We start from the raw sequence: 23,173 nt of genomic DNA, 5'->3' as shown, positions 1-23,173 counted from the left end.
CCCGAGCTCGGAGGAGCCCTGTGGCGGCTGGTCCACGCAAAGGTCTAAGGGCAGAAGGAGCTTTGGCTGGGAAAGCACTGGGATTCTTTCTCCGTCTGCCAGCTTTGGGACTCTGTGATTTCCCTCTAGGACCAGGATTGATAGATAGGTGCATGGATGGATGGAAGATGGGTGGGTGAATGGATGGATGGATGGAAGATGGATGAATGGATGATGGATGGATGGAAGGATGGATGGTTGATGAATGGATGGATAAGTAAACAATAAACGAAAGATATGTTAATGATAGACAACCTAAAGGCACATGGATGTCAGGATTAGAAGCACGTTCTTAAGGCTTGCTAAGGCTAAGTGCTTTGGTCCATTATTTCATTTGTGTCTCTCCGGGACCCTATGGATAGCCTCCGGCCCTATTTTGTCCCATTACCTCTGCCCCTATTTTCCATATGTGGAAACTGACAAAGTAAATGGTTGCATCTTGGCAATGTTCCACATTGGCGTTCGGCCCCCTCCCCGCCAAGCCGCGGTGCGCGCCCCAAGCGCGGGACGCCCTGGACACCCAATCCTCCCACCTCGCTCTCTCGCCACCACAGTCCCAGCTTTTCCCCAGAAGATAACGGCAAAAAATCTACTAGTTCCTGAAATGGATGGTCCTGGGACCATCCCAACCCCGTGCCCCCTCTCACTAGCCTAAATCCCCCAGGACACCTCTGGGCGGACGGAAAGTCGTTCCCGAAGCGTGGGAAGTTAACCGCGTGCGCGCTTGGCAAGGGGGGTCTCACTAACACAAAAACGGAAAGCGCCCTCCCGGAGATTTTAAGATTCCCGGAAAGTTTCAGTCATTCCCTTAACCATTAACTGAGCGCCTACTACGCGCCTTACTGTCAGCAAGAAGTCTAGAGCGTTGGGGACAGACGGGTGGACAAGTGACGACATTCCGAACGGCTGTGCCGGATGCCCACCCGGACGGCGGGGGCGCTCTAGAAGGTGGCGGGGGCGGGGTAATCTCAGCACTTACTCCTAGGGTCTCCAGCACATTCCAGAATCTAAATCAGTCTATCTACCCGCTAACCCCCACCTGGGCTCTGCTGCTAAGCGCGATCCCCGGGGAGGGCAATTGCGGTGACTTTACGCGGGGGGACTTGATCTCTTCGCACCCTCTCCCCAACTTTCCTAACTGCCTCGGTGTGTCACCCGGCCGAGGGGTGCGCCGCCATAAGGGTACCCCCGCCCCGGCCCGGACCCCCCTTCCGGCGGGGGCGGTGCGCGGCCGGCGTAGGGCCTGCGTCAGCGGCAGCCCGCCGGCGATTGGGGCGCGCTCGCCTCCTGCGCTCCCGGGCGAATTATAAAGTGGCTCCTGCCGCCGCAGCCTGGACGGCGAGGGAGGCTGGCGAGGCCGAAGATCCGTCTCTGAGCTGCAGCCGCGGAGACGCAGAGGACCGCGACGGTGAGGTCCGCCCGCTTTCCTGGCTCTCTCCACCCACCGACAGTCGCCCCGGACCTGGTTTCCCCGACCGACCTGCGTGCCCCGAGCAGCAGCAACGTGAGTGAACTCGGCCGAAGCCCACCTTGCTGCGTGGGTTTGGGGCCCTCAGCCAGCTGCGTATTATCCCTCGTTGCCTTGCATGGAGTCCCCCAACTTTCTTCTGCTCCTTGTATGTGACCCGGGTAAATGTCGCCACTTCCCGGGCTCCCGGGCTCTCGAGTTTGGTCTCCGTAGTCTCCCCCAGAATCCTGCCTTGCAGAGAGCCAGTGCCTGGGGCCGCCCGGGGCTCCGGGCCACAGGGACCACTCGGAAACTGCGAGGCGATCGGAGATGTCCTCCGGGCGGGCGGGCGTGGGTGGGGTGGGCAGGAAAGAGGGTCCCGCGAGCTCTGGTTGGATGAAGCACCCTCACCCCAGTTGGCGGCTGCCCGGCTCGGAGTCCTTCCCAGGGCCCCGCTGGGCGCGCGGACAGGCTCGGAGCTCTGTGCGCTCTCCCCGCAGCCCATGGCGCGGTTCCTGGGACTCTGCACTTGGCTGCTGGCGCTCGGCCCCGGGCTCCTGGCGACCGTGCGAGCAGAATGCAGCCAGGACTGCGCCACGTGCAGCTACCGCTTGGCGCGCCCGACCGACCTCAACCCGCTGGTGAGTGTTCCGCTCGATGCAGGAGCAGCTAACCCGGACCCTGCGCGCGCAGCCCGGGCCCGCCGTGCTCGCAATCGGCGCCGACCCCAGCTGGCCCAGGTGTCCCGACTGCTCCCCGAACGCTGACCACGGTCCCACTTTGGCTCTGAGTTTCGGGTCCCCGCGACTAGCTAGGGACCGAAAGGATGGCGGTGTCGCCGCGCAAACCTTGTTCGTTTTCACCCCGGGGAGGCGGGCGCCCCGCTGGTGCTCTCTGGCTCTCTCTCTCTCTTTTCAGAACCTCGGAGAGCACCAGCTGTCCCCTCACCTGCCCCAGGGAAGATGCTCAGCCACCCACCTGCTCACATAGCCCACCTCGGGCCCCTTCCGCACACAAGCATCTGCCCATCCTTCCCGCAAATAACAGTGGTTTTTTTAAAGTGATAATTTCGCCGTCTTTCTTTGAATTTCATTCCTCTAGCCCTTTTAACCTCAGGTCTCTCAGACCATGACCCTCACTTGGGGGGGCGGGGGGAGCGGGGACGGGCCGGTGTGGATAAAGGGAGGAGAGGCAGGGAGAATGCAGTGGACAGGAGAGAGGGGTCGGCGACTGTTCTACAGGTGAGTTCCCCTGGAATTCAACTTCTGTCCTGCCTAGAAGGTACTATTCTTAATAGTACATTTTATTAATTAAACTAGTAAGACAACAGTTTAATTTGGCTGTGAAAGGGGCACAGGAGAGGTGGCCGAGTCCAAAGAGGTGGCCTATGATGCAAAGATAAATTATACAGGGGCTTGGTGTTGTCGGGGGAAGGGAATCTAAATTCAAAAGAACTGTCATTCTAACGGTAATCCGATGCCCCTAAATCACTCTTGCTGCCCCTACTGACTCAGAATCGCTGAAGTGGGGGCCCAGGAAGCTTCATTTTAACTAGCTCCCCCAAGGGTTCCTTTGCATTGTCTTCTCAATTTGTTGGGATTCTGTGATGACTTAAAAAGTTGGGCAGACATTATACAGAGTGAAGTAAGCCAGAAAGATAAACACCAATACAGTATACTAACGCATATATATGGAATTTAGAAAGATGGAAATGATAACCCTATATGCAAGACAGAAAAAGAGACACAGATGTATAGAATAGACTTTTGGACTCTATGGGAGAAGGCGAGGGTGGAATGATCTGAGAGAACAGCATCGAAACATGTATATTATCAAGTGTGAAACAGATCGCCAGTCCAGATTGGATGCATGAGACAAGTGCTCGGGGCTGGTACACTGGGATGACCCAGAGGGATGGGATGGAGAGGGAGGTGGGAGGGTGGTTCAGGATGGGGAACACATGTAAATCCATGGCTGATTCATGTCAATGTATGGCAAAAATCACTACAATATTGTAAAGTAATTAGCCTCCAACTAATAAAAATAATTGGGGGGAAAAAAAAAGTTGGGCAGAGAATATGTATTAATTCAAAGAGTTAAGTGCCTCTCCAGACCTTCTGAAGCAATGCTGTTACCTAGATGCACAAAACAGGGACAATCCGTAAGGGAAGGATTCTACAGAACCCAAGACAGTATGTTTCAGGTTAAATGTTTGTTTGTTCTATTTGGATTGTGCTATCCTCTCCATTTGACAAATAGGGCTTTATATTTTCTGAGAAAAAAATGTTGCACCTTTAGTAGAGGTGACAATCCCCTGCATGCATATTTTTCTTTCTGATTTGTTTTACTGATTGGTTTTCTCTTGGGACTTGCATATAGGATAGTTATTTTGTCTATGACAAATGGTTGCTAACCACTATATTGTTAGAATTACAGCAGCTCTGGAATTTTAATTTGGATGAAAAAGACAAATTACAAAAAAAAAAAAAAAAAAAAACATAAAAAGAAAAGACACATGAGAAATAAGCTTTCCTAGCTAGAACTATGTAGTAAAATCAAGTTACAAATATTTGTGGATTTTGCACCATGTGAAAGACACTTGCACTTCATTCTATGATGGATTAAAAAAAAAAAATGAGCAGCCATGCCATGACTGAGGTCCAAACTGAATTTACTCTCCAACACAGAGTATGATAAATAATACAAAAAAATGTATAGATGGCTGTAGGAGTATAGGCTTCCAAGGTGGCTCAGTGGATTTACCTTCCCAGTGACAGGTAAATCACCTGCCAATGCAGGAGATGCAGTTTCAATCCCTGGGTCAGAAAGATACCCTGGAGGAGGAAATGGAAACCCACTCCAGTTTTCTTGCCTGGGAAATCTCATGGACAGAGCCTGGCGGGTTACAGTTCATGGGGTTGCAAAGAGTCCAACATGACTGAGCATGCGAGAGAGAGAGGCTGTGAGATATAAATTAGCATCACTTCTGTACTAATGACTGTGCTATTCTAATTATTTGCCATTATTTGTTTTAAGGAATGCCAATATTAAAATAGCCTTTGGTAATAGTATACAAAATATTCAACATAAATTTTTGGCAAATAGATTGTTTAAATTTCACTTTAGGATGGAAATAGTTTTGAAACCTGAGCATCTTGAATTTTTAATAATGGTTAGCTTTCTTAATCTGAGATCAAAAATAAAACAGGACCATTATTTTAATTAGATCTATATATTTTTATATGTGCATGTATTTAATTTTCTTAGACACAAAACTTAAATAATTAGTAAGAGCTGATTAACTATATACCAGAATTTTGTTGCACTAATAAAATGCTTGTTTTCATTGTGAAAAATAATATGTATATATTTCTTATTAAGTAATATACCAATATATTTTAAATCTCAAGAAAGGGCCTAGTTTTTATGTCTAAATCAAGGATTAGTAACTGAGTTCTATAAGTAGAACCATAAAAAACTGAAATGCTAAGAAAAATATAGCTTAAAATTGGGTGGGAAAATATCTTACAATATTGCAATAGTACAGCATATACAATCTGGTCAAATTCAAAGACAAATTCTAATTTGATTCAGTTAGTTCTCCACAATCTCCCCTTCTGATTTTCCTTCGATCTGCCTGTTCAGTACAAAAAGTTATAAGAAAAATGAGATTATTAGGTGGGAGTTTCTTCATCAAAGCAAGCATAGGATGGTCCGGCAGGGCGGGAGGTGGGGGTAGGGAAATGTGTTTACTGAATAAAATCAGAAAAGCCTCTTCTGTCATTAAATCGGATTCTTTCCCCAGGCTTGCACTCTGGAATGTGAGGGGAAACTGCCTTCTCTCAAGACTTGGGAAACCTGCAAGGAGCTTCTGCAGCTGACCAAACTAGAGCTTCCTCCGGATGCCACCAGCACCCTCAGCAAACAGGAGGAGAGCCACCTGCTTGCCAAGAAGTATGGGGGCTTCATGAAGCGGTATGGGGGCTTTATGAAGAAAATGGATGAGCTGTACCCCCTGGAAGTGGAAGAAGAGGCAAATGGAGGTGAGGTCCTTGGCAAGAGATACGGGGGCTTCATGAAGAAGGACGCAGAGGAAGATGACGGCCTGGGCAACTCCTCTGACCTGCTCAAGGAGCTGCTGGGAGCCGGGGACCAGAGAGAGGGGAGCCTCCACCAGGAGGGCAGTGATGCTGAAGACGTGAGCAAGAGATACGGGGGCTTCATGAGAGGCTTAAAGAGAAGCCCCCACCTGGAAGATGAAACCAAAGAGCTGCAGAAGCGATATGGGGGTTTCATGAGAAGAGTGGGTCGTCCGGAGTGGTGGATGGACTACCAGAAAAGGTACGGTGGCTTCCTCAAGCGCTTCGCTGAGCCCCTACCCTCTGAGGAAGAAGGTGAAAGTTACTCCAAGGAAGTTCCTGAAATGGAAAAAAGATACGGAGGATTTATGAGATTTTAAGCCCCTTTCCCATCAGTGACCTGAAGCCCCAGCAAATCTTCCTCCACCCCTAGTGAGAGACTGCTGCGCTGGTGTGTTGTATTGTCCCATGTCGCTTGCATTATATAGTTGACTTGAGAGTCCAGATAACTAACTATACAACCTGAAAGCTGTGTGATTCCAGGTTCTGTGTTCTGAGAATCTTTAAGCTTTTAAATATTGGTCTGTTGCAGCTGTCTTGTTTTCATGCTCAGTTTTTGTCATCACTTTGTCCTTTATTTTTGACACAATGCCAATAAATGCCTAGTTGTGTGTAGATATAATAAACCCATTACCCCAACTGCATAATATTCTTAAGTTTCTTCTCCTTCAGAGGTCTCGTATGCCCTTCAGTTTCCCCAGTAAATTGCAAACTCAGAGACAGTGAAACTATCTGATTTTGACAGAAGCATTACTGGTTCCCTCCTCTTCCTACAGCCAAGCTTGTAAAAACATTTTTCATTTGATTCCTTATATATGAAATGTTAGGCTTACCTGGTTGCTTAGCAGTAAAGAATCCACCTTCCAGTGCAGGAGATGTGGGTTTGATCCCTGGATCGGGAAGATCCCCTGCAAGAGGAAATGGCAACCCACTCAGTATTCTTGCCTGGGAAATCCAATGAATAGAGGAGGAGCCTGGTGGGTTACAGTCCATGGGGTCACAAAGAGTCAGACACAACATAGCAACTGAAACAACAACAACAATATGAAATCATAGATGAGTGAACACATTGAAGCAAAACACAATGTATTGCAACTCTCATTTATGGAATTCACATCCATAAAGAAAACCAAAGCCTAACCAACTATGCCCTTATGTATAAGAAAATCTACATTTTACATTCAGATGTGTATGTCTCTTCAGCGAAGTATTTTGGAAGTTAATAAAAAAAATCATAGCTAATTTAGCCCCATTTTACAAATAAGAAAAGTGGAGCCCAGAAAGATCTAGTCGGCCCAATATCACCCAGGAGTTGAAGGACAGAAATGGAATTAAGACCCCAAACCTCTTGCTCCCAAACAACGTCCTATCCACTCCAGCTCCATATCTCTCATCCAGATCACCACAAGACTCAGAAGAACTGGAGACGCTATCTTGGTCACTGTTGTCCACTCCTACGTCACAACCACCTTGGGTCTTCCAATATCTGATGAATGGATAGAAGAGTGAATGGAGGGATTTGGTGACCAGATCCCTGAGCAAGGTATAATGAATGTTTTGGAAGGCAAATTCTCATCACATAAGGGGTTTATGACTACTTCATTAATTAAACCATTTGGGACAACATTAAGGTACCAAAAACTGTAACACGTCTTTGTGTTTCTAACTGAAACCTCCTGCAGCTAGACTCCCATCCACTGAGTCATTTTCCCAGGACCCTCACTCATCCTCTCCTTTGAGATCTTCCCCCCAGGATCAGAGTTTAGCCACCGAGGGAGACAGGAGCAGCCTCTGCTCTGCAGCTCAGCGCTGTACAAGACCACAGGCTGCAATCCAGTGGGGCCGTCGCGCTCTGCATCCAGCCCCACCGGGTTCCAGGGACGTCCCACAGCCACGCGCTGTCCTCCCAGCCAGTGCAAAGGCTCACAGGTCCCTGCCACTCACTGAGCACCCCCACCCCTGCCCACTGTCTATCTCCCTCACCCTTGACAGACTAACTTTTTCCAGGCCAGCACCCGCCTCCTTCTGAGCTAGAGATGCAGATAATGTAAGTGTGTGAAGCAGACGGGAAAGGAGCTGATAAACAGTAGCAGGCCCCAAGAAATCCATGCCTGGAGCAGTCAGGCATGACGGGGCTGAAGCACATCAGAGATCCTGGGTCCCTATTCAGCCTGAGTCAATTTCTTCCCTAGGAACCGCCAGCCAGTATTGCCAGACTTTTCCAAAGAAATCTGAAACCTCCGTCTTCATGACAACATCTCAAGTCTTTCATTTCAGCCACTGATTCCGTTTAAACCCGTGTGGCCCAAACAAAACCCACCTGTAGGTCAAATTTGAGAGACATGGGGCTTTATTCCTTTGAGGAATAAAGAAGTCATTTAATTCTTTCCCCAGGAAGTAAGGATTGCCAAATCTGAGAAACAGAAATCTGGCCTACACCCAAAGGTAAGAGTAGAATGCCTCTTCCCTTCCTGATAATAACCCAATTATCATGTTACAATAAAGCAATATGTGTACATATATATCTCACCCAAGATGTTTGAGAAAATGTAAATACGGTAGGGTGCTTGCCTAAGAGACCCCTGGGAAGCTCTTTTAAATGCAGATCACTGTGCCCTGGCCATGGTGCTCAGCTTGCGTTTAGCACAGGTGCTCTGGGTCTCGTAATCTCAACCTAAGGTGAGGACAAGCCCAGACAAGGACTTAGGGTTGATGGGCTAGAGTCCAGGGTACGATGAGCTCAAAATCGCAGCTTACTGAGAGTCTCCGGGAAAACTCTGGGCCTCTGAGAATGACTCCCACGTACTGCAGAGGGTGCTGTTGCCCCACCCCGTCCCTGTCCTGGCCCTGTTTTTCCCTTCACCTCCCTTCCCTCCCCCAGTTCCACCACCAAGCTTGAGTCCTGATCTGGGTTCCTCCTGGGCTTCCCAGGTGGCCCAGATGGTAAAGAATCCACCCGCCAACGCAGGAGACACGAGAAAGCAGGGTCGATCCCTGGGTCGTGAAGATCCCCTAGAGAAGGGAATGGCTAGCCACTCCAGTGTTCTTGCCTGAAGAATCCCATGGACAGAGGAGCCTGATGGGCTATACAGTCCATGGGGTCCCAGAGAGTCGGACACGACTGAGTGACTAAGCACGCACGCCACTGGGGTCCTCCTGGGAGATGATAAAGTGTGACCTCTGGGGCCAGGCTGCCCGGGTAGAAATCCCAGCTAGCAGTGTGATGGGAAGCTCTCCTGCCACACTCTCCTCGTCTGAGCCTCATTAGGTGCTGGGAACAGGTTAACATAAGATGCTTCAGCCTCGCCAGCACAGGGGTAGCCTGGGCAGGATCAGCTACTGAGTTCTAAAGCTCCTCAGCTGTTACTAGTGGGTCTTGGGCTTTTCTCTACCTCTCTCTGCCTCACCTCATCCTCTCACGAACCAAGTATCCCTCACCTGGGCCTCTCAGGGACTTGGACTGCAAAAATCACATCAGCAAAGGGAGTGAGGCAATAGCTTAGACATACCATGCCATCTGGGCTTCCCAGCTGGCACTAGTGGTAAAGAACCTGCCTGCCGATGCAGGAGACTAAGATGTAGGTTTGATCCCTGGATGGGGAAGGTACCCTGGAGGAGGGCATGACAACTCATTCCCGTATTCTTGCCTGGAGAATCCCATGGACTGAGGAGCCTGGTGGGCTAAAGTCCATGGGTGGAAGAATCAGACATGACTGAACAAGCATACACACCCCTGCTGGCCAAGGGTAGACACTCTCCTGACTTGTATAACCACAGATTAATTTGCATATTTTTAAACTTTCCATCTATGTGGCTAGAGTTATATTTATGGAATTCAGTCATCCTATTGCATAGAGCCATCGTTGGTATATTATTTTTATTGCCATATGGTATTCCATTGCCTGAAAATATCACCAGTCCCATTGTATTATTAATGGGGGCTCAGGTTGTTCCAGTTTGGGGTTATTGCAAATACTGCTGTGACCGTGTCGCTCATCACAGTGAGATAGTTTTCTTGGGAATATAACCAAGAGAAGATTTGCCAGATATTAGGATGTGCATATGTTCAAAGGTAGCTTGTCACACCAGTTTTTAAAGAGTTGGTATAATTTGGAATCCTAACAGCAGTGTATGTCTCACCAATTCTTCATATTGTCTTCTTGTAAATTTTGTTTTAATTTACATTTTCCTAATTACTAATGAGATCGAGTATCATTTTATGTGCCTATTGACCACTCAGGTATTCTAAGTTATGCTTTTGCTTTTCAAATGTATTTATTTTTCAAGTTAAGCATCCTAACTATTTTCTGCTCTGTGCTGAATGGCCTTACACCACGAAATAAATGCAGGAATTTTTTTTTAAACTATAAAATGCCTTTAGGAGACTTCCCTGGTGGTCCAGTGGCTAAGACTCCAAGCTTCCAATGCAGGGGGCCTGAGTTCAATCCCTGGGCTGGGAACTGGATCCCACATGTCACAATTAAGACCAGGCACAGCCAAATAAATAGATTGTTTTTAAAATATAAAGGACTCCTCAGGGGACAGTTTTTATCTCCTTGTTTCAATCTCCACAGTATGCCCATAACCCTGCCTGTAGACAGACTTCCAGGGCATCACCGGCAGTATACCTGATATGTCTCAAGCTGTACCCAATGTGTTCTTCCCCATTCGGAACACAAGGTGGAGTGTCTGCTAAAGCAATACCCTCCCCACTGGGTGCATGTCGGTCTCTGCTCTTTCCTCACAGGCTGCCTGCCATTAGTAGAAGGTCCTCAGCCAGATAAGGAGGACAGACCACTTTGTAGGGGAGTCATCGGTTTTTATGGGAGAGCTGTTTCAAGGAGCCCCTTCATTGAAGGGACAGGCACACTTTCTTCCGACAACACAAGAGATGGCTCTACACATGGACATCACCCAGTGGTCAGTCAGTACCAAAATGAGATTGATTTTATTCTTTGCAGCTGAACATGGAAAAACCCTATATAGTCACCAAAAGCCAGACTGGGAGATGACTGTGGCTCAGCTTATGAGCCTCCTTATTGCAAGATTCAGACTTAAATGGAAGAAAGTAGGGAAAACCACTAGGCAATTCAGTTATGGTCTAAATCAAATCACTTATGATTATACAGTGGAGGTGACAGATTACAGAGACATCCTCTCCCATCATCACTGGGTCCTCACCTCGCACCCAGGCTGAGTGACATGAGACTCCACTGCTGTGTCCCCTGGAGAACCCTGGACAATTCAAGGGTCTCTGTCTCCACATGTCAGGGAACTGATCTACAAAAGAAATCGGATCAGCGGGGGGGTGGTTACGGACAGGAACCAAAAGAGCCAACCTTCTGCAAGTCCCCTTTCAATTTCTCATTCTTGTAAAAGGCTAGATCTTCTATGGACAGAAAAAGTGCTAAGACTAGGGGAGAAGCCATGAAGAAATTCACACTTTGAAATCAGCGTTAAGGGACTTACCTGGTGGTCCACTAGTTAGGATTCCACGCAGGGGGCACAGGTTCGATCCTTGGTTGAGGAAGTAGGATCCCACATGCCTGTGTGGGCACAGCCAAAAAAAGAAAAAAATCAGCATTGAGATGATAGAGATTCAACTCTGGCTAAAGAATTGCTGAATGGCAGGACCTTAGGTGAATTTGGGTGGGAAATAGAGAATTTACCCAGCAAGACATTTTTTTTCCCCTTTCATTGCTCAAGTTATTCATTCATTAAGTACTTATGGAGCATATTCTACAGCGTACACAGTATTCTAGGCCCAGGAGCTATAGAAAGTAAGAGATCATCTACTTCTCTGCCTTCTCAAAACTTATATTCTAATGTGTAGAGTGAGACAATCAACCACTAAAAAAGAAAATAAAAAATTTCAGGTAGTTTAAGTGTGACACATCCTTTGTAAGAAAATTCAAACAAATGCAGAACTGTACAATATTATAAGTGAAATTCTTCTTTCACCTTGTATAACCTACATAACTTTTAACTACTATTAAAAGTTCTATGTTTACCCTAAGTAAACATTTTTTTCATTAATGAGTATACACACACACATGCATGGACATACAGTTTTTGGGTTTTTTTAACTGTTAGTATTAACAAAATAATTCTTTATGTATTCCACCACCTTTCTTCACTTACTATATCTGGCAGTATTTCTACATCAGCATGTAAATCTTTTCTTTACTATATAATATTATATAATATGTACACTTTGCTCTCTTTTAACAGCTCCACCAGAAATTTAATTTTTCACATTGGAACAAATGCTGTGGTTAACATTCTTATATTTTGTGCACTATCTGTCCTATACTATATAAGAAGCATGTATACATGTGTGCATGTAGTAGTAACTGTCTAATATAGCACCCTGCTGTTCCAGGGCAAGGTTTGAAGCACTTCTGCCTGCTCTGTCTTGAATCCACCTGTAGTGCAGAAGACATGGGTTCAACCCCTGGGTGGTTTCATTTTATAACTATTTGTTCATTTGTGTGATTGATTTTTGTCTCAACAAGTGGACAGTTATCCTTAGGAAAGTGGAAACTGTTTCTGTTTTTCTTGCTAGAGGCATTAACAAAAAATTAATTTGAGCCTAAGCTCCCATCTAAACACATTGAGTGTATGCTTGCATGCTGAGTCACTTCAGTAGTGTCCCACTGTTTTGGATCCCATGGACTGTAGCCTGCCAGGCTCCTCTTTCCCTGGGATTCTTCAGGCAAGAATACTGGAGTGGGTTGCTGTGCTCTCCTGCAGGAGATCTTCCTGACCTAGGGATCAAAACCACGTCTCTTAAGTCTCCTGTATTGGCAGGTGAGTTTTTTACCAGTAGTGCAGCCCGGGAAGCCCAAACTCATTGCAAAGATATGTAAATCATTTTAATTTAAATACATAATTATGCTCAGAAAATTATGAGCCTGTATGTAACCTAGAACCTTAATAAAGACACTGCACAAAGTGGGAGCTCCCAGGCTCTGAATCTGGAGTCTGGTGGAGGCAGCCTCCTCTTTATCTCATGATAATTGGGGCTAGGAGGGGAGTGTGAGAGCCAGGTCCATAGCAAGGACCTCAGTAGGGGCAGGTCTCGCCCATCTACTGAAGATGGCCCCAAAAAGCAAAAACTGCTTACCAGGATTCCTGGATAGCTGGGGTGGGAAGGGTAAGTAGATACTGTGGAAGAACCAGTATCTGGGCAAAGCCACTTATTTATTGCAATAAGATTGACTTCATGATGGAGAAGTGGTTCAAACCTCCAATGTAAATTCCCTTTCTGAATCAAAACTGTTAAACAAGTAAGAATAAGGAAAGAGTGAAACACTCTGGTTTGACATGAATAACACTATAAAATTCTATAATATATAAGAAAAATAACATTAAGAAAGCCAACATGTGTATACCAAGAGCTGATTCAAGTTGGTATATAGCAGAAACCAACACAATATTGTAAAGCAATTATCCTCCAATTAAAAATAAATATTTTTAAAAAAGAGAAAGCCAACAAATGCAACTACTATGACTTCACTCTCAATGAAAAGAAAATATTAAGACAACCTGAAAAGTAATTTTAAAACAAGCATTTCAAGATGTTCAAGGAGATAAAGGCAGGAAGGTCTTCCATAAAAAGGGAGCAAGAAATTTTGAAATTAAAATATGTTAGCAATAAATGAGGCATATAGTCATTGGGAAAAAACTAATTAAACAGGATAGATATTAGACCACATACAATCAAAGATTGCTTTATATAACAGAAAATTAACAATGAGGAATTCATCCACAACAAAACAAAGAAATTGTTTTTAAAAATTGAAAATGAAATTAATTGACAGTTCAATTCAGTTCAGTCGCTCAGTCGTGTCCGACTCTTTGTGACCCCATGAATCGCAGCACGCCAGGCCTCCCTGTCCATCACCAACTCCTGGAGTTTACTCAAACTCATGTCCATGAGTTGGTGATGCCATCCAGCCTTCTCATCCTCTGTTGTCCCCTTCTCCTCCTGCCCCCAATCCTTCCCAGCATTAGGGTCTTTTCCAATGAGTCAATTCTTCACATGAGGTGGCCAAAGTATTGGAGTTTCACCTTCAACATCAGTCCTTCCAATGAACACCCAGGACTGATCTTCTTTAGGATGGACTGGTTGGATCTTCTTACAGTCCAAGGGACTCTCAAGAGTCTTCTCCAACACCACAGCTCAAAAGCATCAATTCTTTGGTGCTCAGCTTTCTTCACCGTCCAACTCTCACATCTATACATGACTACTGGAAAAACCATAGCCTTGACTAGACTGACTTTTGTTGGCAAAGTAATGTCTCTGCTTTTTAGTATGCTGTCTAGGTTGGTCATAACTTTCCTTCTAAAGAGTAAGCATCTTTTAATTTCATGGCTACAATCACCATCTGCAGTGATTTTGGAGCCAAAAAAACCAAAGTCTGACACTGTTTCCACTGTCTCCCCATCTATTTCCTATGAAGTGATGGGACCAGATGCCATGATCTTAGTTTTCTGAATGTTGAGCTTTAAGCCAACTTTTCCTCTCTCCTCTTTCACTTTCATCAAGAGGCTCTTTAGTTCCTCTTCACTTTCTGCCATAAGGGTGGTGTCATCTGCATATCTGAGGTTATTGATATTTCTCCCGGCAACCTTGATTCTAGCTTGTGCTTCTTCCAGCCCAGTGTTTCTCATGATGTACTCTGCATATAAGTTAAATAAGCAGGGTGACAATATACAGCCTTGACGTACTCCTTTTCCTATTTGGAACCAGTCTGTTGTTCCATGTCCGGTTCTACTGTTGCTTCCTGACCTGCATACAGGTTTCTCAAGAGACAGGTCAGATGGTCTGGTGTTCCCATCTCTTTAAGAATTTTCCACAGTCTATTGTGATCCACACAGTCAAAGGCTTTGGCATAGTCAATAAAGCAGAAATAGATGTTTTTCTAGAACTCTCTTGCTTTTTCAATGATCCAGCGGATGTTGGCAATTTGACCTCTGGTTCCTCTGCCTTTTCTAAAACCAGCTTGAACATCTGGAAGTTCATGGTTCATGTATTGCTGAAGCATGGCTTGGAGAGTAAGAACAGATTAAATGCATATAGCTGATTCACTTTACCATACAGTAAAGTGTTGTTAGTAGAAACTAACAACATTGTTAACTATACTCCAAAAAAAACTAATTAAAAAAAAAAAGATACTGCAAAGAATGACAGAGATGATATAGTAGCCCTTTATTCACACTGAAATGGCTATAATAATTTGTTTTTTTAAAAAAAAAAAGATGGTCAATAACAAGTGTTCTTAAGGATAAGGAAAAGTTGGAACCCGCACACATTGATGGAAAACAGTTTGAGAATTCCCCAAAAAGTTAAACATACAGTTACCATATGACCCAACATTTCTACTCATAGGTACATGGACAAGAGAACTGAAAACATATGACTGCACAAAAAAAAAGGAACACAAATGTTTATACCAACATTATCCATAATAGCCAAAAAAATTAAAACAACCCAAATACCATCAGCTGATGAACAGATTAAATAAAATGTGGTCTCTATACAATGGAATATTATTCAGCCTTAAAAACGAATGACACACAGATGCATGCTGCAACATGGATGAACCTTGAAAACATCAGATTAAGTGACAGAAGCAAAAGACAAAAGGTCCCATATTGTATAATTTCATTTGTATTAAATATCAAGAATAGATGACTCCATAGAGACTACAAGCATATTAGTGTTTGCTAAGGGCTGGGGAGAGGGGAATGAATGGAGAGTGATTTATTAATAGCTCTGAGGTTCATTTTCCAGTTGAAAAAAGTGTCCCAGAATTAAATAGTAAGGTGGCTGCACAACTTGGTGACATACAGAAAATGACTGAACTATACACTTTAAAAATGAATTTTATGGCTTGTCAATTATATCTCAATAAAGCTGTTATTTAAAAATACAGTGGCTGCAGATTTCATGGGATTGAAGAAAGATTTTAATCCAAAAGTAGAAAATATGAAGGTGGTGCCAACCAGGTTACATAAAAGTAAATCCATATCTAACTACACCATGGTGAAATTTACAACATCATCAGTAAAAAGAAATCTTAAAAAAAAAACTACCACAGGAAAAGGAAAATTATCTACAAAGGAATAACAGGCTGATTGAAGGTTCTATATAAGACATAATATATGCTAGAAGACATCACAAAATAACTTTTAAAAACTACTGGCAATGTTGGGGAAGGATTGAAGAAATTCAAACCAAAACCCTATATTTAATTAAATTAATATTAAGAGTATGAAACTGAGATATTTTTACTAACACAAATATACATAAAAATAGTGAAAGCTTTTTTGGTATATAATTGATAACAATAAACTGAACGTATTTAAGGAGTTTTAAAGATATCACTTCACAGTGCTCAGGACACACGTTATTACGGGAAGGATGCTATTGCTCAGTCGTGTCCCATCTGGGATAAGGACTGAGAGTGGTACCAGGGAAGGTTTGGAGCCCATAGATGATGCTGTTAGTATTGAAAATGAAAATGTTAGTTGCTCAGTCGTGACCGACTCTGTGACCCCATGGACTGTAGCCTGCCAGGCTCCTCTGTCCATGGATTTCTCCAGGCAAGAATACTGGAGTGGGTTGCCATCCCCTTCCCCGAGGTATCTTCCGCACCCAGGGATCTGACAGAGGATTCAAACCCTGTTCTCCTGCATTGTAGGTGGATTCTTTACCACATGAGCCACCAGGGAAGCCCAGGCACTGTGAATGTTTCAGGGAAAAAGGGACAGAGCCTTGGAAAGCATGCTTATGCATTATGGTCACATTTCCCTTCCAAGGTATGTTGGAAGAGAAACATACCCAAGGCAAAGAAGAAAAGTAGGGGGCAGTTGATTTCCACAGCAATACTAGATATTATCTGTGTTCTATTTTGCTGTGAATAAAAGAAATCACAAGCCTTGGAAGCAGACCGCCTACGTTAGAATGATCGTATTCCAATGACTAAATCTGTGTCATCTTGGCAAGTTACCTACCATTAAGTGCTATAAAGGGGGTGATAATATTGCCTGACTTGAATGTCTGTTATGAGAAAAAGCAAGAATAAATGGTTCAGTGCTTAATAGAGATAAAATCCTGAAAAAACCTCAGCGAACTGTGGGACAACTTCAAGGAGACAGATAACACGTTTGTTTGGAGTTTACAAAGGAAGGTGGGGGGTGGGGTGGGGGGTGATCATAATAAAATATTTGAAGATACATTGGCCAAAAATGGTCCTGCTCTGGTGAAAACTATAAACCCATAGGTTCACTGAATGCAACAAATGCCAATCACAAGAAAAATGAAGAAAAACACCATCTAAAATACATGGAGGTCAAATGAAAGGTAGGCAGAGGAAAAAAGACATATTCAGAAGAAAGATAAGGGTGCCAGCATACTTACTGTATGGAGGAAGAAATGGCAACTCACTCCAGTATACTTGCCTGGAGTATCCCGTGGACAGAGGAGCCTGGCGGGCTACCAGGAAGAGCTGAAAGAAGAGCAGGAGTGTAGCTCAGCCCATGACCCGCCCCCCCCCCCCCCCCGCAACCAAGTCAACTCTAGATTTTTCCTCCAGTTCATTACCATGAACAAACTAAATCCTGTATGAGAAAATGAGAGGATTCCATGTTGCAATTCATATCTGCCTTCTTTCTTAAGAAATATTTCGACATTTGTCCCACTTTAAAAGTTCAGAAAGGAGATTCTGTCTGGAACAAGAAAGTATGTATAAAAAAAAAGGTCTCAAAATGTATAAGAAAGAGTTCAGTATCAGCCACAGCAGTGTCTTCCATACAAAGATATTAACATAATTGCTACCCTGAAAATGGGCTTCCTAAAGTGGAAATCTGGGGAAGTAGGCAAAAAATAAAAGACTAGAAAAAAATAAAGAGGAGAAAAGCCAATGTTCCTAGGACTTCGGTCTTCTCAAGTACATCCTGCCCAGAAGTGATCGCTTGCCACCCAATCGTGACAGAATAAAAACATACAACCCAAAGAAAGCAGCAAGGACCATCAACAACAAAGGAAGAAACTGAGTTACAAGAGCCAAGAGTGCCGATCATAGTGACAAGCTGAGCAGAGAATTAGTCAAGACAAGACTAAGCTGGTTATGCCCCCTCAATTCTTTAACAAATGTTTATTAGGTACTCTTCTAAGCTGTGCCTACTTGGAGGGGAATTCAAAGCGATAGCCCAAGGGTGCAAAACCAAAACTATGCTTGCTCAACAGATATGGAGGTGGTAGGGCAAAGGGTCATTCAGACGCTGGAACTGAGGCAGAGCAAAGTGTCTCAGAGTTCAGAGGCCATTCTGTTGAAACATCAAGCTTTGCCCTATATGATGGCCACAAGTTGTATGTCTTCAAATGGCCAGGTTTTGCTGCGGGTATGTGGCTGACTGTGTTACTAAGTCACTGAATGAAGGATGAGGCGTTGAGGCAAGGAATATGACTATATTCAGAGAGCTTGCACATCAAGAAGATGGAAGACTCACATCTCAAGACATCCATCTTGTGGATCTGGATGCCTGGTTCTTTTATAGATTAGAGATGGGGGGGCGGGGGGCCAGGGGTAGGTGGGGGGTGTGGGGAGGAAACAAAGTAAAAAGGCCATTTAATCTTGCAAGTCTCTCCTAGAATGGCAAGCCTCAAGCAGGCGATGTGTTCATTTCTTCCTTCCTGCCATATACATGTGGACAGGGTTCTGAACAATGGCACTTTAGTTCAACAGTCTGGCAGAGTTCTCTGAAACAGGCCATTATATGTAATTATAATAACAAAAGCAACCGAAAGCAAGTCAAAGAAACAGTTCCAGCAGAGTCAGAATTGACTTCTCCCTGCAACAACTGTCTAATAAACACCCTCCATGCTGGTTATTTCCCCTTCCCCTCCATCTTCTCCACTGTGGAGGCAAGCTGAATGGATTCCTTCCTTCCCTGGGAGGCATTGCTCTTCCTGCTGGGCTTCACCAGCAGGAGCACGTGGTGATGATAGTAAGAGGTGGCTAATTCATACCTCCAGCTTCCTCCCTTCCTTAGGCTAAAGGTCTCAGATGGCAAAACTCAGCCCTCTTCCATGGTCTCTGCCTCCTGCCCTGGTAACCTCCCTCCCTTGCTCCTTCAGATCTCAGGGTACAAAGTGCCTGCTGCTCGCAACCACGGAACTCTGCACTCAGCCACATGGTTTTCTCAAGCCCTGCCCATATCTCTGTAAACAGGCTTTTTATTCAACTCCCCCTTGAAGCATCCTGATTTTGAGCATTTCCTGCTGGGACTTTAACCATGCAGTTGCTGGTATCCAGGCTGCAAAGGTGTGAAAATAGAAATCCCTGATATACAAAAATAAATGTGACAAAAGAGAAAAATGAAGTAATATTTTAAAAAAAGGAAGGAAAAAGTGGGGGAAGGAAAGACTGGATGACTTTGGGGAGGGAAGGGGAGGAAGGAAGAAATCCAGAGACTGCAGAAAAAAGACAACGCAGAAGCAGCACTCGTGACAGGGCTGGCACTGCAGTAAGAACAAATCAATCTGTATGACTCTGTGGTTCGCCATCTCCATAGCTGTGCTAATAAGGAACTTGGGGGAAATGTGACTGTGAGATGACTGTGGGGTCAGAGATTTGATATTCGTCCAACACTCAGAATCTTCCAGTGGCTCAGCCAATGTAGGACACAAGGGTTCAATCCCTGGGTGGAAAAGATTCCCCAAAGAAGGAAACGGCAATCCACTCCAGTATTCTTGCCTGGGAAATTCTATGGACAGAGGAGCCTGGTAGGCTTCAGTCCATGGGGCTGCAAAGAGTCGGACATGACTGAGTGACTCAGAAACCCACTCTGGGTCAATTCTCAGGTTCTCTAAGGCATCAAAATAGACAACAGGGAGGAATACTCAACTCCAGGAAAGTTATCCTATTTTCTGAATAAAAACACACATGCGGTCATTTTAGTAGATTATTTTAATGAAACAGCTCTCGAATGCCCTAAAGCTCTAGGTTTTTCATGGTCCATTAGGGATGAATGGCAGCAATCAGACTCAATTTAAACATTCTTACACTAACGTCTTCATTTTAGTTCCACTGGTTCCTCCTTGTACTCTGCATAAAATGGGATCCTGTGTAAATGCAAAACCTGGTATTCTGGTACGGGAGAATTCCTTTGTAAATTGTTTAAAGTGGGTCAGATGTATATTTCTATTGTCACCTAAAAAATGCTTCTTGAAAATGAGTTGTTGAAATTATCTGCTCTCACTATCAGTTTATTTTAACTTGAGCAAAATACATTCGCTATAATTAACTTTGGACCTATTAGTTGCAAAAATTTCAGAAATGACTTGTGCAATCATGAAAATATGCAGCTTTCTCAAACGCTGAGTGGTCTGCCAAGACTTCTGTTTTTCTTCGTGTGACTATTGAACTTTATCTGACTATCTTTTCTTATCTGACTATTGAACTTTAACCTGATTTTTCAAACTTGTGGCAAAAAAACAGATATCTTCAAAAGACCAATCTCTGTCCTGGAATTCCAGTTAGAATCACAGGACTTATTTCAGTAAATTCCTGAAGGCAAAAGCAAATCACACACCCACATATACTAAACTTTCAAGCATAAGAAATTCTCAAAGTGTTTATTTTCAAATTTATCATAATTTTTTTCTCTATTTATCAACTGAAATTAGGTTTTCCATGCTTTATGGATGATACAAACTCTGATTCACTCATTAATCAATTTATAAAGAGCTATTAATACTATCATGTGAAAGATGCTACAGGATAAAAAGTACATAAATATTACCGGGGAAGATCTGTTTTAGAGTTTCTGAATATCATGCCTCTTTCCTCTGTCACATTTAATTATTTTTGCTCAATTCACATTGTTTTCTATTTAACTTCCACTCAACTGCCAAGAAAATATAATGCTTGGTGCTTTGATATAACTGTATCTGAGAGCCTACACACAGGTCTCAAACAAACAGGTGTTTGAAAATACTTGTTGAATAAATGAATGACTTACAAATTAGCTGGGAGGACATTGACCACTTATATTTAGTTAATTATCAATACAAAGGGGGAAATGATGGGCTCAGACAACAATTCAGAAAAAGAGGCATCACCATGGGCTAAATGAGGGAGATGGAACCTGAGCTGTGATTGGACAGAGGACCTACCCATCCTGGGATGTGGGTTGGGGGGCTGGCAGGGTGGGTGCTGGCGAGAGAATCTGGCCTGGGTCTCATATAACTAAGTCTTAAGTATTTTCAGTCATAGAGGTCCACCCTAACTTCTGGAAGTAGATTACGCTTATTACAGGACACGTCACCCAAACAGCACCAAGAATTGGTATTTTTTAATAAGTTCAGTATTTGAGTCATTATGAAAATTGTACTTCAGTGTGTCTTCTAGGTTGTAAAGATGACCTTTAAGTGCAGTTTTGAAGCCACAGCTTGGGTTTAAGTATGGGAAGGCACACAGATGTCAGCGCAGGTGTCAAGTGTGATTCATATTTAATGAGGGTTGGGATGTCACCTTCCAGTGCAGGGGCTGTGGATTTGATCCTGGGTCAAGGAACTACAATAGGATCCCACAAATGTCTCTCATCAAAAACCAAAGCTGTTGGTCCTTTATTGGACCAGAACCTGGTGGTCTGGAATCGACGATGAGAAAGTGAAAGAAGGAAAGAGGCTAATATTCCCTGGGCTATGCAGCCGGCTTTCACACTCCAGGGAATCAGCCAGAAATAGAGAGAGAGAGACAGAGAGAGAGAGAAAGACACGGGGACACAAGCTCTGATGGAGCAAAGGTGCTTTATTGAATTCTGTATGAGTATATATGCCAGTAGCTTCTTTAGATAAAGATCAAGAGACCAGACTTTACAAGTTTACCAAGGAAGCAAGGAGCAATAGAGGCCATAAGGCCAAGAGGCGATCCATATGAAAAGAGGGTCGTAAATAGTTACTTTTCACCGTATGGAAAAGCTAATGAAGGAAATCCTATGCAAGCATCCCATCTCTTTGATCTCCATCCTGGGAGAGGCTTGCCTGCTTTTCTCACCCTTGACAGGGATTGATAAGGAACAGAGGGCTCAAGAGAGATAGGAAACAGCACACAGGAATCTTACTGTTAAATGCTTCCTGACACAAAGCATATTGTAACAAACTCAATAAAGACTTTTTTTTTAAATGGTTCACATTAAAAAAAAAAAAAAAACTAGTAAGCATTGAAAAGATCTAGGCCATTCCAGGGTTCAGTAGCGATACCTGTCATGTGTGTGTGTTGGGGGAATGCCTACCAGGCACCACTTATTTATTTATTTCAAATCTCAGATTTCTTTTATTTATTTTGTAGTTGTGGCATGCGGGGTCTACTTCCTGAACAGAGATTGAACCTGGGCCCCCTGCATTGGGAGTATGGAATCTTAGGCAATGGACCCCCAGGAGGTCCTAGGACCCCTAATTTAGACCAGAGATAAACTTGCACAGGTGAGGAATGTTGGCAAATCACCCAGTGGAATGGGAAGGCACAGACAGCAAGAACAAGATAAGAATGCCCACTAGTGCCACGACCATTTACCATTGTCCTGACAGCAGCAGTCCATGCATTTGACAAGAGAAGTCACAAGTGTGAGGACTGAAAAGAAAGAGATGAAACTACACCTATCTACAGATGATAGAGATGCAAGGGACTTGCAAGGGACACAGGTCTGATCCCTGGTTGGGGAACTAAGATCCCACATTCATTGGGTTAACTAAGATAGAAACTCACATGCCTCAGAGAAGATCTTGTGTGTCAAAATCAAGACCCAACATAGCCAAATAAACAAATATTTTAAAAAAAAAAAAAAAAGGAATGCATGGATGTCAACCAAAAAGTGACAGGAAAGTCACTAAGAAAAAAGGATATAAAGTTAATGTAGAGAAATTTATAATATAATATAAAATCTGTTAGAAGATATCACTAAGACAATACAGGCCTCACACAGGAAAACTAGACATTCCAGCTGTTCCACAGTGGGGCAAGGCCAGGGGACTAATTCCAGTGCAAGGTCAACTATGCATGACTTTATTGATGGTGGCACCATCACAAAGAATCAGCCTGGCCCGCTGAGTTGCCTGACCCACTTAGGTCTTTGCAAGAATGATAGACAGGTCTTGACTATATTTTTGTGACTAAGCTGTAGGGCTTACTTTTTTTCATAGTACAGCCTAACTTTGTATATCCACGGTAAGTTCAGTTCAGTCACTCAGTCATGTCTGACTCTTTGCAACCCCATGGACTACAGCACGCCAGGCTTCCCTGTCCATTACCAACTCCTAGAGCTTGCTCAGACTCATGTCCATTGAGTCGGTGATGCCATCCAACCATCTCATCCTCTGCTGCTCCCTTCTCCTGCTTTCAATCTTCCCCAGCATCACGGTTTTTCCAATTGATCAGTTCTTCGCATCAGGTAGCCAAAGTATTGGAGCATCAGCTTCAGCATCAGTCTTTCCAATGAATATTTAGGGTTTCAATCAATATTCAGGATTTCAACT

General features: G+C 44.0%; 1 protein-coding gene and 1 long non-coding RNA gene across 2 annotated transcripts; one reads left to right on the top strand and one right to left on the bottom strand.

Annotated features, from left to right (window-relative positions):
- The first annotated feature begins 1,303 nt into the window (after positions 1 to 1,303).
- Positions 1,304 to 6,272, top strand: PENK (proenkephalin). Its single transcript, XM_020900835.2, has 3 exons — positions 1,304 to 1,543; positions 1,987 to 2,127; positions 5,292 to 6,272. Exons 2-3 carry the CDS (start codon positions 1,990 to 1,992, stop codon positions 5,943 to 5,945), a joined length of 792 nt encoding a protein of 263 aa, XP_020756494.2. The 5' UTR covers positions 1,304 to 1,543; positions 1,987 to 1,989; the 3' UTR covers positions 5,946 to 6,272.
- Positions 6,273 to 10,835: 4,563 nt separating this feature from the next.
- On the bottom strand, positions 10,836 to 17,119 carry LOC139038387 (uncharacterized). The gene is made up of 3 exons (XR_011491353.1): positions 17,054 to 17,119; positions 11,095 to 11,171; positions 10,836 to 10,905 (listed from the first exon to the last, which is right to left on the bottom strand). It is a non-coding gene; the product is annotated as an uncharacterized lncRNA (long non-coding RNA).
- Positions 17,120 to 23,173: the final 6,054 nt, after the last annotated feature.

The sequence above is a fragment of the Odocoileus virginianus genome, chromosome 15, assembly GCF_023699985.2.
Source record: "Odocoileus virginianus isolate 20LAN1187 ecotype Illinois chromosome 15, Ovbor_1.2, whole genome shotgun sequence".
Taxonomy (NCBI): Eukaryota; Metazoa; Chordata; class Mammalia; order Artiodactyla; family Cervidae; genus Odocoileus; species Odocoileus virginianus.
This window is presented reverse-complemented; position numbering and strand designations above follow the sequence as displayed.